Source organism: Pleurodeles waltl, chromosome 7, assembly GCF_031143425.1.
Source record: "Pleurodeles waltl isolate 20211129_DDA chromosome 7, aPleWal1.hap1.20221129, whole genome shotgun sequence".
NCBI classification, from domain to species: Eukaryota; Metazoa; Chordata; class Amphibia; order Caudata; family Salamandridae; genus Pleurodeles; species Pleurodeles waltl.
The window spans coordinates 195,796,539-195,816,429 of NC_090446.1; the positions used below are offsets into that span (position 1 = coordinate 195,796,539).

The window sequence follows — 19,891 nt, forward strand, 5'->3', positions numbered from 1 at the left end:
TGGCAGTGAAACTGCACACACAGGCCTTGCAATGGCAGGCCTGAGACCAGGAGAAGGGGCTACTTAAGTGGGTGGCACAACCAGTGCTGCTGGCCCACTAGTAGCATTTAATTTACCAGCCCTATGCACATAGAGTGCACCTTACTAGGGACTTATAAGTAAATTAATAATCCAATCAGGTATGATTCCAGGTTACCATGTTTTAGGGGAGAGAGCATATGCACTTTAGCCCTGGTTAGGAGGGGTAAAGTGCGCAGAGTCTATAAACCAGGAAAAACAGTGTCCAAAAAGTGGAGGGAGGCAGGCAAAAAGTTAGGGGTGACTACCCTAAAGCTGTCAGGTCTAACAGGGACTCTGTAATGATTTGGGCCAATGAAGAAGACCGTAATGGTTGAAAAGTGTTGCCAATGCAAGTCGATACTTGGTTATTCTGTGAAAGACTTTATAAGCCTTAAGTAAACTTCGAAGTTGTTTGGAGTGCCGGTTTACTATTGAGTTATTCTTATAATTATTTGCGGGTCCTGCGCCCATAGCAGTGCACCGACTTCGTGTGGCGAAATCAGGAAGAACAGCAGGAATTGTTTGGTTGGTAATATATATATATTTATATATATTTATAAATATATATATATATATATATATATATATATATATATATATATATATATATACATACACATATATCAGTGTATGTGATCTCACATATTACATCATCACTCATGACAAACTAAAAGACTAAATAACACTGTTCATGTCATCTCCAATTACACCACTCATGATATCATCCAGTCATTGTGACAGCCTCCTTCCCTTCTGTCATGCACAGCGAGTGGTTGGTTGGCCTGGTCCTGTTCCCAACCTCCCTGTGGCCACACGACTCCCCAATTGGCCAGTCCCTGCCCTCAAGCCGGCTGAGACCATCTAACCCTACACCGCGAATGGCCTTTGTATTAACTTATTAAATTATAAGCATTTGATTTTTTATGATTAGTGTACAGGAGTAATAATTGATGTTTAGGGTTGAGGGAGTGGTAGTGTATGTGGTAGTAACTAGTTTTTAGCGTTCAGTGGTGAGTAGTGTATAGGAGTAGTAAGGAGTTTTTGGGATTCAGGAATGGGTTATGTTTGGTGTAGTTAGGTGGAGTATAGAGGTGGTAAGGCGTTTTTATGGTTTGGGTATGGGTTACATATATGGTGAGTAAGAAGTTGTGAGAGCTCAAGATGGCTTCTATATAGAGTTAGAAAGGAGGGATTAGGATACAGGGGTGGGTTGTGAATAGTAGTAGCAAGGAGATTTAAATCTATTGATAGTGGTATTTTGCAATTTGTTACATAACTTATGAAATGTTGTTGATTTAATAGTTCAAAAACGTAATAATCAATTTAAGGTAAATGTAAAAAAAAAATGTTTAATAAAATTAAAAAGGAACATTTGGTTTTTTCGAATTCCTGTATATACTTATATAAGTATATCATTTTTCTATATCTATACTGTTGGAAATGCCCCTCTCTGCAGGTCACTTCCAAACGTTTTGCCTTTCCCCTCCACTTTTTGTGGTAGTTATTTTGTTGGCTTTAGGACTCTAGGGCCCATATTTATACTTTTTTTGCGCTGCATTTGTGCCGCTTTTTGATGTAAGCAGTGCTAAAGTGCATGCACTCTCTGCTTAAAACAAGATTTTGATTGGCATATACCCAAATGGCACATTTAATTTATTTGTAAGTCCCTGGTAGAGTGGTATTCCATATTCCCAGGGCCTTTAAATTAAACGCTACCACTGTGCCTGCAGCATTTATTGTGCCACCCACCTACATAGCACTCTAAAACTTGTCTCAGGCTTGCCATTGCAGCCTGAATGCAGTATCACACTGAAATGTTGACCTGGCATTTAAATCCCTTGCCAAGCCTTAAGCTCCCCTTTTATTTCATAAAAGGCACCCCTAAAGTAGGCCCTAGGTAGCCCATTGGGCAGGGTGCTGTGTAATATAAAAGGCAGTACATGTACTTTTTAGTTTGATATGTCCTGGTAGTGAAAAACTCTCAGATGTGTTTTCCAGTACTGTAAGGCCTACCCCTTCCATAGGATATCATTGGGGATTCCTTTTTACATTTAATGAGCAGTAATTCCTGATAGGGAAAGGGTAGACCTGTCATGTTTAGTGCCTATGGAACTGTAATAATAAATTCTCTTTAATGGTAAAGTCAGATTTATTGTTACAATTTTGAAAATGCCACTTTTAGAAAATTGGCATTTTCCTGCTCTTAGCCCTGTGTGCCTGTAGTCTGTCTCCGATACACATCTGGGGTGGGGTGACAGCTGGACTTTGTGCATTACCTCTAGACAGCCAGTGAGCTTGGGTGTGACATAATGGGTCATCCACAGCCTGATGGGCTATCCTGGGCAGGATGGGCGGGATGAACTGACACACTTGAATAGGCAGGGTTGTGTCTCCTCACAAATGGCTGCATTACTCCCTTTGGGGAATCTGGAGCCAGGGCATGAAGGGGAGGACCACTGTGCACTTTAAAGACCTTTCTTTGAAGTCTCCCCAACTTCAAAGGCACAACTGGGTGCAAGTATTGGACCTCTGCAATCACTATCTCAGAACACTTTTGGATCTGTGGATGCTCTGTCAGGAAGGACTGCAGTGCTTCTACAAGGATTCCCACTCTGCTGAGCTGCTACTCTGCTAGATTCCTGCTTTGTTGTGCTGACCTGCTGCCTGCTGATCTCTTCCCTAGAAGTGAGAAGAACTGGACCTGCATCTCTACCACCCAGAACCCAGAGTAACTCCAAGGGCCAGTTGACTGGTCTCCTGTTTTCTAAAGTCTCAGGGACAACAAAGACTTCAACTCACCCTGCTACAGCACTAGCACCTGGACTTTGCTTACTGCAAGTCTTGCCCTGCCAAGTGGTGCCAGCCCAGTCCTGGATCCTTGGAAGTGGGTATAAACTGCTGCGTCAACCAGAACACCCACATTCTCACTGGGTCCAGCATATCTTTGCCTTTGCATGAGTCAGAACCAGAGCATCATTGTCATTGCTTGTAGTGGACCCTTGTGCATCGCCTTAAGAACCAGCACAGCGCCTTCAGAATCTATGCATCGCCTACTGCAGGAGCAGCTTACAAACGCTTGGATAGTCCTGCTTTTTGCTCACTTGACACCCACTGGAGATACAGAATAGGGCAGATCTTTCTCTAGAGTTACCTTTATTGCATGAGAGCATTCCTTAAGTAAATACATTTGAGAAATTACTTTTAAGCTTGGCACCTGTCTCAGTACTGATGTTGACCTTTGGGAAGCAAACCTTTTCAAATGAACAAAAATTACAGGCACTTATTTTGGAGGTATTCACCCATTTTGGAGTTTTGGCATGTCCTCCATTTCCTGCATTTCTGTGCGTTGTTGACATGTTACTTTGGATTGTTCAGGTGAAAATGGTATATGTTGTTGGTCATGTACAGTGTTTTCTACTGTTCTTCTCCAGTTTCCACTGGAGGCATCTTTGCTCACGTGCTTGTCAAGTTTTAAATGGCTTTCAAACCGTTCATGAGGTTTACGTGTCTAATTAGATAATTATTATCCCCAAATTAATTACAGTATATTGGGATGAAAGTTCCTCAACCTGTTTGCTTCATTATCAGGATCCTTATAAAGTATACAACTAGTAGATTTCGAGGAGTTCTTTTGGCTCACTTTCCCCAAATGTTGGTAGGCAACAGTTTACAAGCATGGCCCAAGTCTCCTGAACTGGCTGCAGTTTGCTTTGCCTTAAAATTATACTACAATTCCCTGCCTTTCAATGACAGTGCAATCCATTTAGGTAGCCTAGTGTGCTAAAGCCTTACCCAGGGACGAACCTTAGGTGTGTGTGTGTGTGTGTGTGCGCGGGGAGTTTTGGGGTGTGCATTCTTGACTTGAGAGTTGGGTCTGGGGACCCTGAGTCTGATCTCCTATGATGTTGCTGTTTTTTCTCATCATCCCGTTTGACTAAAAGGTTTTAACTTTTTATTATTTTTTAATGAGGAACTTATACAGGGGCCCACCTAATGCAAATCAGTTTTGAACATGTTCCTCATTGGAACAGTGTATCCCAAACCTTGGCCACTCCTCCACCTTTCGGCATAGGTTTTTTAGTTGGGAAATGTATGATTCACACTGCCTGAATCTCACTGTCTGAGCTATGCCCCTGGCCTTAACAACTGTCAGTTATCCTGGACCCTGCAGAAATGCACCTGCAAATACACTCTGCAAACCAATGCAAAACATAAAGTGTACCCATGAATTTGTCACAACAATTGTAACAAGCATAGGCAAACCTGTTGGTCTGGCATTGGCTGCTGACCTTGTAGCTTTGTCAATGCTTATTTTGTCTGTTTATTTTTTTGTATGAAGGCCCACATTGTATGAAAACAAACATTATCTAAAAGGCAAAATGTATTTTTTTATGGAAAAGTCACATTGCACCAGAAGTCCCTAGCACTGATGGGGACTACTTATTGTGCAGAAGTGCACATTGTGCTGTGGAGGGCAGAAACAAAATGTGAATGACTATACAGCAGATCAGTAGATGAAAGTGGCTTTTGAAAGTCCTTGTAAGTTTGTATATGTGTTTTGTTATTAATTACAAATGTTCTTGGCTAACACTAGTCCTAACAATGACAGGCAATATTTTCTAAACAAAAGAGTAGTTCAGGAGGGCACTGAAAAATCTTACTTCCAAGTGTTTGATTTCTTAAACTGTGTTAATTAAAGTATTCCTAGCTCAACAGAAAACTGTTTTTTTCGGAAGGATGGAGACTTGAAAGGACTTGTTGGGTTTGACCATGTTGATATAAAATATAGCAGCAAGTACTTAAATCACTTGTGTAACTTCTGTTAGGAACTCTGTTCTCACATCACCTTGGAAGTCCACACATATTTTTGTGTATCTTTTGGCATCTTAATTTCTGTTCAGCCTTGCATAAAATTCCTCAACATGAATGTTTAGTCTTAATTTACATTGCCCCCTGAATCGCGCGAGCAGCAGCGCTGATTTCCACCTGTTATGTAGCTACTGATAATGCAAAATGTTAAAGAATTAGCACTATTTTTAAAACTTTTTTAACCTTCAAGTTATTGTATTAAAAACAATTGTAAAATATGTGAAGTGTGATATGACTATAGTGCAAAGAGCCAGCAGTGATACTAAGCCACATTACAAAGTAGGGATTCTCTCCAGCAAGTAGTAGATGTGCAATGCCCTTCATGTTGTAACTAAAGAAAATGGCTGAGCAAAAAAAGTAATATTACGCACCAAATCACGTTGAAAAACTATTTGCATATTTAGGGGCATATTTAAACTCCATTTGCACCAAATTTGTGTCATTCTGTTTACGCAAATTTGCCACAAAACGTTATATTTGACATTATACACATCTATGTCAAAATATTGGAGTTTGCACCATTTTTTAGATGCGTGAACCTACCTTGCATCAATGAGGTGCAAGGTAGGCGTTCCCATCTACAAAATGGTGCTAACCCCATATCCTCATAATTATCCCCCTGTGCTAAAATGACGCACGGGTGGTAGGAGGGGCTAAATAATGGTGCAAAGCTTGCTTTGCACCATTATTTAACGCCTGGGTCAGACCAGGCTTTAGGGGACCTGTGGACCCATTTCCATGGTTGAACACAACAGAATGGGGCCACAGGTGCTCTCCTCAAACCCCAGGACCACCCCCACCCACACCAGAGGGACACCAGAGGACGTGGACCCCATCCAAGGTAAGTAGGTTAAGTATAGGTAAGTATTTTTTTGTTAAATTAAAGTGCCATTGGGGGCCCAACTTGGGGCCCCTGTGCTGGCCATTGGGGTGGTGGGCATGACTCCTGTCTGTTATAAGGCAGGAGTCATGTGGTATGGATGGTTTTGCATCTGAAAATGACGCTAGGCTGGTTAGAGGCATTTTTGGGGCCTAAAACCAGCCTAATGCCATTTTTAGGTGCAAAACACCCTTCTCCCACACTGCCACCCCCACCAGGCTAATGTCATTTTTTTACTCTAGCCCACCCTTTGTGTCAGCTTGCAGCATTCCATAACTTTGGCACCCGGCTGGCGCTCTGGAATGACGCAAGCCGGCGCTATACTTTTTGATGGCAAAACTGCGTTTGTACAGCTTTGCGATGAAAAGTATAAATATAGGCCCAAATTCCTCATTATTTACTGAAATGTTAAAATCAGATCCATAAATGTGCATAGCAATCCGCAAACAGTTCTTGTACCATGGTACTGTGTGGCTGTTATAACGTTCCATCTCACACTGAGGTCTCGTGTTTATTAACCTTTTGACTATATCGCTTTAGTGGAGCTCAGGAGCAACAACAAACATAACTAACCAATATGGCAAACATATTTATATTTTAGACACAAGGAGTAGAAACCCTTACCATGAGCTTTTTCTGTTTTGAAAGGTATGGCTCTTGAAGTTGGGGTTCCTCATGGTCCAGTTTCATAAGTTCTGTGGAAGCATTTTCTAAGTGTCCTGGGAAGAGAGTGAAGTTGACATTCCTTAATTCACTTTTGGATCAGGCAAGTGAACTATCCATAAATTAAACTGGAGACAGATTAAAGTGCTGTTTCAAAATTCTCACACATCTGAATAATTAGGACTTCATAGCAGCACAATTCAAAACAAATATAGACGTGCAATATTTTCACCTCTCCATTTTAGAATGACAGTTAACTAATCCTACAAAACACTTAGGGCCGTATTAATAGTTTTGCAGATGAGATAGTCTATCACAAACAGGGCAGAGGCCCCATACAGAATATTTCAAGTGTATTTGTCTTCCAACCCACTTGTGCCCTCGTAGAGGGTCATTGATCAGCATGGTGTTGTCCCATCCCCAGATTTACCGTTCCTGGACACATCAGTAACTGTGAGGATGATCAGGACCTTTGTAACCACGAGTTGATCCCTGAAGGTTCCACGGAAGTGAGAAATTGTTAGTGGAATCTGGAATATTTACATGGACATTTTGGTTGTTTTTAGCAACCAAAATATCTGGGTGAAGCAGGAAAGATCTGTCGTGTTCCTGTGTATCTCGTAATTCCCAAGAGCCCAGTAACTCGTGTTACCGAATTTATCTGAATTGCAGAGGAACCTGCAATGGATCAATAAATATTTTTGGCATTACCTTACCCTTAAAGTAACTTGTTAGATATGTAATCATATGCACCACCATCAATGTATCCAGATAGAAAACATTGTAAATAATTCATGTTGAAGAAACAAGCTCCCTTTTCTGTATATGCGAAAGTGGCATCAGTAACAGGCATGCTACACTTAATGAAAGAAAATCTCACGAGAAAGACTTTGTGAAATGATGTCAATCAAGCAAAAAGACAGCAATCCTTACGGATTCTGTACAGGTCAGCATTACGTGTGGGTCAGGCAACAAAACGTTTCCTCATGCATGCCAATAGAACTCATACCTTGGTACAAAGAATCAGATAAATGTCTTATCGATGATCTGTCTGAAACAGGAATGTATGTCGGAACAACACGTGCTAGAACAACCCATGCCTGAACAACGAGGTCGGAACAACGACCGCGTTGTTACCACTAATGCCTTAACAATGATTTTTCGTTGTAAAGGCATTCCTGGTAAAGGCATTAGTGATAGACATGCATGGTTCCAGCATGCGTCCCCCCTGGCCCCCACCCCTAAAAATTACCGCGACCCCTCCCCTAAAACCACGGCAACCCCCTACCCTTGCCGCTAAAACTACCCCAACCCCCACCTCGTCCCTAAAATTACTGCGACCCCCACCCTGCCCCTAAAACAACCCCAACACCCACCCCATTCCTGAAAACTAAAGTACCCCAACCCCCACCCCTTAAACCTAAAACCACCCCCGCCCCTAAAACTACCCTGAGCCCCCCACCTTGCCCCTAAAACCTAACCCCCCAACCCCCACACCGCCCCTAAAATTACCCGACCCCCCAACCCACCCCTAAAACCACCCCAACCCCTCACCCCTAAAACAACCCCAACCCCCACCCCATCCCCAAAACCTAAACTACCCCAACTCCCACCCCTAAAACCTAAAACCACCCCAACACCCCTGCCGCTAAAACTACCCGAGCCCCCACCTCGCCCCTAAAACCTAAACCCCCCAACCCCCACCCCGCCCCTAAAATTACCCAACCCACCCCTAAAACCTAAAAATACCCCAACCCCCACCCCTAAAATTACTGCAAGCCCTCACCCTGCCCCCTAAAACCCCAAACCACTCCAACCCCCACCCCTAAAACCTAAACCACCCCAATCCCACATCCCACCCCTAAAAACCTAAACCACCCCGACCCCCCACCCCCAAATACTAAAAATACCCGACCTCCCACCCCGCCCCTAAAATTAAAAATACCCGTCCCCCCAAACCTAAACCGCCCGACTCCCCACCCTCGCCCCTAAAACAAAAAATACCCCTTCCCTCCCTCCCCGCCCATGAACCTAAACTGCCCGTCGCCCCTCCCCTAAAGCTAAAACCCCAACTGACCACCCCACCCCTAAAACTAAAACCCCAACACCCCACCCCGCCCCTAAAACTAAAAATACCCCAAACCCCCACCCCTGCCCCTCAAACTAAAACCCCCCACCCCTAAAACTAAAAATGCCCGACCCCTGCCCCTAAAACTAAAACCCCCACCCGCCCCTAAAACTAACAGTACCCCTCCCCTCCCGCCCCTAAACCTAAATCACCGACGCCCCTCCCCTAAAACTAAAACCCCACCCCGCCACTAAAACTAAAACCCCAACCCCCTACCCCACCCCTAAAACTAAAAATACCCCGACCCCCCACACCGCCTCTAAAACTAAAACCCCAACCCTACACCCCCGCCCCTAAAACTAAAAATACCCTGAACCCCCACCCCCGCCCCTAAAACTAAAACCCCAACTCCCCCACCCCTGCCCCACTTACCTGATTCATCACGTCGTCCTCCTCAGCCGACTCCCTTGTTCTGTGCCTTAACCACGCATGTGCGTTGTTCAGCACATGTGTGGTTAAGGCACAAAACAACGAAGTCGTGGTTAACGAAAGCGTTGTTCAGCTTTCGTTGTCCAAGACTTTGTTGTTATGGAGTCGGCATTCAGGGTGTTTCCCCTGAAACAGCATTGGGGACTTTACTGATTAAGGTCTAACTCCAATCTATTATTGGTCGAGGGAAAACTGGTTGGACCTGAACAATTCAAAGACAGGGATGATAGTCAGAGAATCATCCCACTACTACCAAAATCAGTTTTCATTTGCCTTTATGTCTTCGTGGTGGTCCTATTCCAATTCACATCAGCACAATTTAGGTATTTTTGGTAGATCAAACTGTTGTATACTCATTATGTTTCTGATATAGTTAAATTCCATAAGTGTCAATTCAACCATACCAGAACCATTACCTTCACCAGTGTACTAACTTCAACATCACTCTGATCACATGCACTGTCCTCACTAGAATTGTATAGAAACACAAGGCCTTGTATTTTTAAAGTGAGCACCGGTGGCTACAGGTTTGGGTTAAATGGCATCACAAGTGGTTGAAGAGCTAGATCAGTGCTATTTTACTACCTTAGCAAGTGGTAAATAGTTTCTTGTCACAGGAACTTTGAAGTCATATGCTGCTTTTGGCAGGAAATTAACCAGCGTTTTTTGACATTTCTAAAGTTAACAGCTGAGCATACGATAATATGCTCAAAGCAAAATAATACCATAATTAAAAAATAACAAGGCACCTCAAACCACAATAGTCAAAACACAACACAACACAAAAACTGCATATAGAGTGAAACAAAATCAAATCACATTGCAGTAATACAGAATGGATACACAGCAGCACAAAAACAACAGAATACATCACCATTGTTACAAAATATTACACAGCAAATGTGCAGAAACATTCTTGTCACATATTACTTCTTCCAGAATCCTGTTTAGCCAATACAGGGTAAAAGGTGCTGAAAACAAAAACTACCCTTATAGAGCCAGTCAAAAATGCTTTGGATCTGACCTACACCCTTTATATCACTTGCCCAAGAACTTACAATTGAGGCAAACCAAAGCAACAAAAGCCATTTGTCGACTAACATCCACCATGGTCACATTCGGCCATCTCAAATAAACCCTGTTGCTTTGCAATCACTGATAGAATTCATTATGCTGATAATGCCACTGGCTTGCATATGATTCTGGAACCTAGGAACATTTTGGCAACTACAGGCATATGAAAAGGTACCTGGAGGCAAATAGGCAATCATTGCCATATGATGTTCACCAAAGTGAATATCAGAACTATTGGCCTGTGATAGGCTACCTAAGCCCTTTTTGCAATACCTGGTATACAAAGAGGTACCTTGGTATACAAAGGCAAAGACTGACATAAGATGAGTGTACTGGCCCATGATGCTAATTACTATACAATATTTTCCACTCAAAATGAAAGAATTGCTTTTGTAAATATAATGAGTGTATTGTTGAAGAGTGACAAGCTGAAATTCGGGAACATTGACCTTACAAAAATGAAAGCAGCTGTTAGTGGGCAAAGAATGTGTATTTCATGAAAGTGGCAAACTAAATACTAAAAGTAAAAACTGTATTTTGGGACAATAGGTACATATTCTAAAAATGACAAGTTAACTGCTTGTGGGCAAAATACATTTCTCTACAGAAAAAAATCAAGTTACTATTCTGGGGGCAAAAGGAGCATACTTTGAAAACATATTACCCTGACACTTCATCAATGATGTATGGTGTTTTGAAGCACGTGTTGCTGTGTTATGGCATTACTTCCTTGATTACAGTGCATGGTTTTGTTGCAAGGAGGGTTATTTTTGTTTTTTTGCGCAGTCCATTTTGGCCTAATAAATAACTTTTTTATGACTGAAAAATAGCACTGGAGTCCTTGGGAGTATGAGGGGGCCAAAGGCTTGACTCAGCTTTGGCACTGCCCAACCAAATTCCCCCCTGAAGCAAAATGATTCAAAAGACAGGAAGTTTGATTCACTTTGGAAAACTTCACCCGAAGGACAATGCAAGCCTAGGAGAAATGTGTAGAGTTGCTGTGTGTAAAAAAAAAAGATCAAAAATCAATAAGGAAATTTAGGACTACACCAATTTAAATAGAACGGTACTAATATAGTAGAAAAATGGACATGAAAATGGAGATTGTGAAATTTGATTCCATTTATTAAAGGTTAAAAAGTAAAAGGCAAACATACCCTCCATAGATACCAGGCACATAGGTAAGCATCCAAAAATAGTGTCTCATTTCAAATGTGATGCTGGAGGGCACCTGCAACTCAAGATTATAGAACTCATTAGGAATATATGCCTAATGGTATTTACAACGACCATTTGGTTGGGAGGAAGTTAGTTACCCTGCTGCCGGCTGCCTCTCAATGCAAGCTCGCAGATACAGAAGTTTCAAGCAGGTGTTATTCTTGAGCTCTTTCTGAACTAGCTACCATAGCATAGATATAAAGTAGTGGAGCATCCCCATTTAGACATATCACAATAGTGGGTATGACCCTGCAACAAGAGAAAACATTTAGCATCTTAGAAAGGGCTACTTGTCAAAGTGTCCTCTGCAAATCAAATTAAAACATTACAAAGCCTATGAGTGCATTTATTCACAATGACCTTGTTATCACAATACTTAATGACAATATCAGTTTGTAAATTTAGTGTTACATGAAGATCGCTTTTAATGGCACAGTAGCTCTGCGATATGAGTGCTTAAAGGGCTGTGTAACCTGAGGGATAGTTATGCTGTCTCAGATTTGTGAGATCTGTGTTACCTTTCATGATGATGTTTGCTCAAAATAGACTGAAATGGTAGTGCTGCAGGCCTGCATTTGATGGAAGGTGGAACTCATGAAGTCTTTGGAGGTGGAACGTGCATATGTCATCCTAATGATAACTTGTTTTGGTTAGAATGAAAGGGACTTGGATATTGCGATGGGGAGAGCTACAATAAAGGTACTTCTGAACCACATCAATGTGGTGTAACAGTTTGTGTACCATATTCCTTGACATGGAAGCCAGTATTGAGAAGAAGCAATCTTGACACCAGTCATACTACATAACGGATTTTCTTCTGCACAAACAGCTTTTAAGGAGCATGTGGAGTTAAAAAAACTAAAGGGAAGGTAGAAATGAAGCGAGATGTTATGTATTCATTTCAGTTCATCAATTGTATGTGAAAGTCAGAGATAATTTTAAATGCATTAAAGTACACAGAAACAGTAATAACATAAAAATAGTTAAAAAACATCAAACAGCTCATTTAAGAAAAGACCCAATTGGGTAACATCCTCATTATGTAACAAGTGCAAAAATTTAAATGCTACTCTGCATCGAAGAAGTTTATATTTCCTTCAAAATGCCTATAAATTGTACTCTGAAAGCACCATAACATTTGCAGCAAAATTTAAATTACAGGGTCTTTTGTGCAGAAACCCCATTCATGTATTTAGGATACATGGAGACCAGCAATCCCGTTATAAAAGCTGTCTCTGCCTTTCATATTACAGTCAAGTTGTTATATCTCTAGCCACCTGTAATAGAAAAATGACATACACTAACTAATACCTTATTACAGGTAAGTTGTGAAGCATAATACTTGCTGCCAGAGACAGTAGCAAAGGTAAAAGACAGGCCACAGAGAATCATTACAGCTGTGGTTAAAACATTTCTGTTCTTGTGATTTTTTATGTAAAATTAACAATGATCCACAAAATGAAACATTCATGGCAACATGCTTACTTTTTGCTAACTTTCTAGTGAAACGTGCCCCTAGAAATGTTGTGTGTTGCAACAGCGCAGGCAGTTTTACCATATTTTTCATGCTCCAAGGACCTAATTTTGAGTTGGCTAGCAATCTGAAGTTGACTTACAGGTGCCAAAGATCCTGATCCTGGACAGCATGTCCACTCCTGTTACCGCTGAATCTTGGGTACTGGGCTTGGAATGGGAATTACATATTGGGCCCAGAATTAGTTTGCTTAGTGCCAGAAGTACAACCATTTTGTTTCACAATATGCAATTTGCGATTTCATTTGTGAATTGCAAGTTGTGAGTCACCAAACAAAATGTACAACTGTGTCAACTACACTGTGATTTGCATATGGGTCGCAAGTGACCTGCCTCATTAATATTCATAAGTCAGGTAGCCATTTGTGACCCCTATGTGAATGGCATCAATAACAGGGATCGCAGTCTGCTGGGGTCAGCAGACCACCATGTCTGTGATTGCTTTGTCAATAAAGCATTTTTTTTTAAATGCAGCTCGTTTTCCTTAAAGGAAAAATGGACGCTTTAAAAAAAACAAAAATGAAAAGTTACTTTTTCTTTTTTGCAGAAGCTCTATTTCCATTCGTATTGGCATCGGGAGAGAGCTCTGGTCCTGAGGGCCCTAATTGCACTTTCTGAGACGAATTCCAAAACATAGAACATTTCCAACCATTCTCCGTGCTTTCACATGTAATAATCCTTAAATAAAAAGCACAAGATGGCACAGCTGATTCACATGTTCCTACACGGATCGATATTTTGATTGTTATTGGTCTCAAAACCACTGCTAGCACCTGTTAGTTATAATAAAATAATAGTTTGACTGACTGATAGCATTGGTTTGCTGAACCATAATTTAAAATGAAATGGCTGCAGATAAAAATCATTACAGCCATTTCAAGGCAAAGATCCCAAGCACATCACACATATCTCTTCAACAAAATCTTTGCTGATGGACTGGGTCAGGAACAAGGGAAAATTTCCACTGGCGCATTTTCTGTCAAGTGCAGACTTTATTGTGAATGTTGCTAAGCAACAACCATCAATTGTCTATGCTTTTTGTGCCATGAATTAACTTGTGAGATCCTATATGTTTTTTTTCTCAGTTGATGGTATTTCAATAGCCCCTCTCACGGCCTCTCGTTATGGTACAGACCCACTGTGATATTTTCTAAATCCCACCACAATAAAAAATTAAGAAATTGGAAAAACATTTCTGCTAATCCAAACTGACAATTCCTTGCAGACTAATAACTTTAATAAGAAAGCTGAGTTTCTAATGACTAGTGTTGACTAGTGACGTAACTAAGACATACAAGTACCTTAATACCTAAATAATATATATAAATTTGTAAATTAGATAAATATTCAGAAAACAGTACCAAAGCAGTTCACATTAGTAAATGATTGCTGTAATCAAAGGTTAATCCAATTCAGGTATCTTATAAAATAAACAAAGCACCCAATTAAATGTGGCCCCAGGAGAAGGCATATTAATTAAAGAAAATGCACATCATAAAAGGCCAGATGTACAAAGCCCTTTTACAGTTCTTAACGGTCCCAATCGGTATTTTGGGCTGTTGAGAAATGCAAAACTGCCTTTTCTGATGTACAAAGGCCTTTAGGAAATCACAAATCGGATGTCCAGCCTGTAGAAATTACAGTTTGCGATCCCCAGACTGGAAAAATCGCAAATAAGGATTACCTATTTGCAATTCCTTTTCTGATGTACAAAGCATTTCTTAACTACGATTTGGGTATTTAGGAAATGCAATTACCATCGACTTGAAGTCCAACCATGTGCAATTTAAAAAAGCACCCCAAAATGGTTTTTTTTAACTGCAATAAAGCACATGCATGTCCCTTGGGTTTATGTGTGCTCTACATGTGCACTACTAATTTTGAGGAGCACCTAGGAGGGCCTTTTGCCCATTGCCATCCTTGGTTTTGCATTTCCCAAATCGCTATTTGGGAACTGCAAAACCAGCCCATTCAAACAAATGCAAAGGGATTCCTTATTTGCAATTTCTTAATAGCAATTCCTACTATGTAAGAATCTCTATTAGGAAATCTGTATCTCCGTACATAGCATTTTGCATTTCCTAAATAGCGATTTCTATGAAGTCGCTATTTAGGGAATGCAAAATTGCATTTTAGTACATCTGGCCCCATATGTATTGTGTATTGTACTTGAGGATACTCTTGGGCATCTTCCTAAGGGAAAAACAATTGAATTCAGTGATTAGTTCAGTGTCCTCACATGATGGTGAGATGAGATCCGGTGAAGCAGAGGTCACGAGAAAGCAGTGATTACTAGGTTGATGATGCGGTTGTTGTGTCTAGGGCAAATGTCGCACATTTTCAGTTGGATCAGATGATGTAAATAAATATAATAATCACTATAAATCGATGTATTTGTTATTTATTAAGTTCCGTATGGCAATTAAAGTTTATTCAAAGTGGCATGTATATACTTCTGATGTCATCGCCCCAGCATACAAAACGGCAGCCAATTCTCTGAATGAAAATACAGTCCAGGAATGTTTTCCTGAATCAAAATAGTTTTTGATTTTTTTTTTATTAAAGATGCGCTATTCATAAGCAACCCTGCTGCCCATCGTAGCCATGGAAAACTAAAGATCCAATTCACTAAAACAGTAGGAAAAGTAAGTGCGGATTTCACCTCCACACAATGTGCTTTTCCTAATTTTTTGAGTTCACACACAGTCTCAGGAATACATCTGGAAACCTGCATCAGGAGCAGGCTGCTGGGGTAATCCTGGGAAGGTCACCATTCCAGAGGAATCCTATATCTTTACTGTTCGCTGTTCCCGATAGCACAAACATCTGTACAAATGGAATGGGATTCCCTGTGCAAATGTAATATTTTATTTCTTTGGCCGCAGGGAAAATATTTTTTCCCATGCATAAAGTCCTTCCACTACCCCTAGCAAATCTGGGTGTGACCCATTTGCTGGAGTTAATTTTTAACCCTTTCCAGAGCTTGGGATGAGCGCAGACATACAAGTATATGCGCATTCCCAAGCTTCCAAGGCAAACCATTTTCTGGAATGCTCAATTTCCACCCATTGAATTGGGTTTTTGGTTGCACAGATCTCCACATTATTGCAGAGAGGGGCTAGATGTGATGGCATTTGGAAGTAAGTTCCAGCTGGAAGGTCAAAGAATGTGTACAGATGTGAATTTGGATGTCGTGCAAACTTAGGAATTACTTAATGATGGATTTTAGGTAGCAAGTGGTAATGCACTGTGTCAGGAGAGAAGGCAGGTAATCTGTATGTATACATTACTCATTATTAGTGTAATAACAAATGGAGCACAATTACCCGGAATGGACCTTTAATGGCAGCTAAGGTAAGTTAAATGTATGTTTTGTACGTGTGTGGTTTTGGGTAAGAGTGTTTTTATGTGAGCAACAGTGTCTGTGGATAAATGGATTTAATTGAGTGTGAGAATGTGGTATTTTGCTTGAAAAGCTGTCTTAGGCCTGGCATACTAAAGGTAGTTCTTGTCTTATAGAGACAGACTGTGATAAAATCATGGATATTTGCGTGACAGACACCTGTTAAGAAATATGGGCGACAAATTGGAGGTAATTCTTGGAATAATGAGCACCCATGATAAAAATACTGTTAGTGGCATACTAGAGGTAATGCAGGTACTAGTACATTGGAGGTATTTCTTGACACCATGGAGGACAGCCTGACACATCGAAGAAGGGTAACCATGACAAAATGCTGACCATGAGATACTGAGGTGAGTTTTGGCATTAAAGGTCAGTTATGACATATCGATTATATAAATGGAAACATTCTGCCTCTGGAATATTGGGGGCACCCATGGCATACGGTGCATCCATAACAAAATGCTATTGCTGGGACAGTGGAGACAATTTTCAACATATGGTGGTATCATAGCGCAGTCTATTCCTAGGTAACATCAGGTTTTATTGGCTTCGTACACCATGTAAGGATTAAGAAATGTGATGAGTGCCATATCAGCGCCTATGACGGTTTAGCAAATTTATTTGAAAAGTGTGCTTTAAAATGCTTTGTATGACCACATTCTTTTCACGATTTTCTTAGGCACGGAAGGAATACATCAGTAGAGGTCTGGCTTTTTTGTTTCATGTGCTCACTGTAGGACAGGGCAAGATTTACTTCCTAGAAATTTCAAAGATCAACCAGCATAGGTGGTATCTAAAATAGATGTTTGTCATGTCATCATTGTTAATGTCATATGACATAAGTTCCTTGCAAAACAAAACAGGATCAAGGGTCATATGACATCACTTCATGTCAAAAGGTCAAAGGGCATGTGATGTCACCTCCTACCCCTGGCATTATGATGAATTGATGCCCTTGGGCTTACCTGCTGACGACTAGCAAATTGATCAGTGCTTGGGTGTCTGAAAAGGGGAGCAAAAGCAGATTTTGTGGCATCCAGTGGCAGTGGTGAAAGATAACATCTGCAGAGAGAGAAAAGAGACCACCAAAAGAACTCCAGTCAAGATAACTCTGCGTACGATGGGTGCAGACAAGGATGTTGAAAAGCAATAGTATGAGACTGCAGAGTCAGCAGACACAGGGACACACTGATGAGGTGCAAACTCTGTGACCAACACGAAAGTGAGTGCAAGACCCTGACATTTTCCCTTGATCTACTGCCTTTGTAATACCTTTTCAAAATAAACAGACTAGACCTTTGACATCTGGCATAACATTTTCCTGCACATCAACCAAGCCTACAGCAGTTATCATTGGCATATTACCATAGCCAACTCAGGTCTACTGTACTGAGTGTAAGCTTTCCCACAAGGCAATATCAGGCACACAGCCATAAAAATGCAAATTTATACAAATTATAGATAGTATAGCAAAATACTAACTCTTCTAACAGGGCTTAACAAGGAGTCTCACAGCACAATTATTCTATTACCATGATTTTTCAGATTGTGTAACCAAAACTTTGCCTACTAAGTTAATGTGAGACTTATGAGACAGAAACCTTTCTGTAGGCTTTGATTCAGAGTAATAACAATCCTCACTTAAATGCCTATTGGCTTTTAACATGTTTTTCACAATCAATATGCCAGGCCTACTGCCATTATCATAACTTTTCATAGTAAGTAATTGCAGTTAATGTCTTCTATTCTCACAATTTCATTGAGTGAATCACAACACCAAAATCCTTGTCCATATCGTAATCTGTGAGATTCCATGTAACAAAAGAACAACCTACATGCTTTTGCACAGAATAACAAGAACACATCTGTAAAAGCCTATTGCCTTTACCACATGCTTTTCACAATAACTTGGTCAGGCCTTCTGGCTTTGTCATAATATTTCCTAATAAACAAATTAAACCTACAAAATCTAGCATGACTTTATCTAATGAACCGATAAAGCCTATACCGTGTACCATTAGCTTTACACCTTACACAGTACTATCCATTAAAAGTGTACATAAACTGTCAACTGACATGCATAACATAATCCATTACAAATAGGTAGCGAAATACAGCATGCAAAATGATATATAACTCTTCTCAACAAGAATCATCACAGTGAAATGTCCAATGTTTGTCAGTGTGTGGCCATTGCCAAAACTATTTCCTAAAACAGTAATCTGTAACAGCAAAACAGTAACATGTAACCACATATCTGTTTGTAGCCTGCAACTTTATGTGACAACACCAATCTCTTAAATGCTTACTGACCGTAACAAATGCTTTTCACAATTAGAAAGCTAGAGCATCTGTTTTTGTCATAATGTTTCACTATAAACAGACCTGATCTGTGGCGTCACACATAATATTTCCCACTGACATGATCTCTGGTAGACAGCTAATACTGTCTCTAATTTAACCACAATATTATATTCAAGTTGATTTACCAAATACATATTTTGCACAGGTTAGTCAATGCCAATGTCTGTGCACGATAGGACGGGCAGTGCAGTCTATGCAATCTGGAAATAGGGCAAAAACTGCACTCACAGTGTTGCAATGTTTATAATCCGTCACACCTTTTTTAAAGGCTAGCTTCTAGAAATGGTGCTGCACTCATTTTAACTATGGTCATTACTCATGAAGGTCAGAGCTTCTTAACCGTGGCATTAATTACCAATCACAGATGAGAAAGGGCAGCGAGGGACTAAAATGGCACAATTTAGTGTTTGTTAAAGGCACTTCCTGCCTTTACATTTTGAGCTCTCAGCTCTATCCAGGATTGCAGACTAAACGAAAATGCTGAGCAAGACTCATATCCAGTAACTGAAATCTCGGACACGGGAAAACATGTATCTAAGATTCAAAGAAATAACAAGAATCTGCAATGCACTAGGGTCTCACATTTGTCAGAGTTACAGCTGTTCACAGTTGTAAACTCCCAACCGGATCTTTCTTGCATTAAAAGAAAAAAACAGCGCGATCGCTCTGCTACAGTTCACACGTAATAATACCTATCGGCAAAAGTGCAATTATGAACGTAACCGGCAAAAGTGCAATTAACTGTGTAACAAGGTCGATAGTATGCGTAACGCTCGACTTCTGCCCAGCGAGATCGCGCTGCGAAAATAGAGAAAAAGTAGTCCACAAACCCAGCAAGCCTCGCATGTTTTCTGTACTTGGTCGCTGCACTCGAGGAGGGCTAACCATGGGAAAAGGCATGATGTATGCGTGCCTTCCACTAATCGAAAGAAGCAGATTCTAACAGGCAAGCCAACTTGCCAATGAAAGACACTCACGTGGCGTCGATAGGGCTCCGAGCCCTTTTCTAATACCTAAAGCGGCTTGCTAGCGATACGCATGCGCGAGCACATGCAACGCAGGCTCGACCCTAAAAAAGGTGCCTAAATGAGATAAACTAAATGAGATAAACTGTGTAAGTAGGGGTAAAGGAAGCTCTAAGTTCGGTGTTTGTCTTTTAGTTAGTGAACAAAAACAAGTTAAACTTGCTAGCAAAAGAAAAGTTGCACAAAATAATATACAATAGAAATTGTCATCCTCGGTGCATCCTTCTGTGAAGCTATTTATG

The 19,891-nt window shown here is 40.7% G+C and overlaps 1 protein-coding gene across 1 annotated transcript in view; it reads right to left on the reverse strand.

Annotated features, from left to right (window-relative positions):
- GDAP1L1 (ganglioside induced differentiation associated protein 1 like 1) overlaps nt 1-19,891 on the reverse strand; it is a 396,066-nt gene that overhangs the window by 74,857 nt on the left and 301,318 nt on the right. Inside the window, exon 4 of the mRNA XM_069243567.1 lies at nt 6,434-6,528. Within this exon, the coding sequence (XP_069099668.1) occupies nt 6,434-6,528 (95 nt within the window). The remainder of the gene's footprint in view (nt 1-6,433; nt 6,529-19,891) is intronic.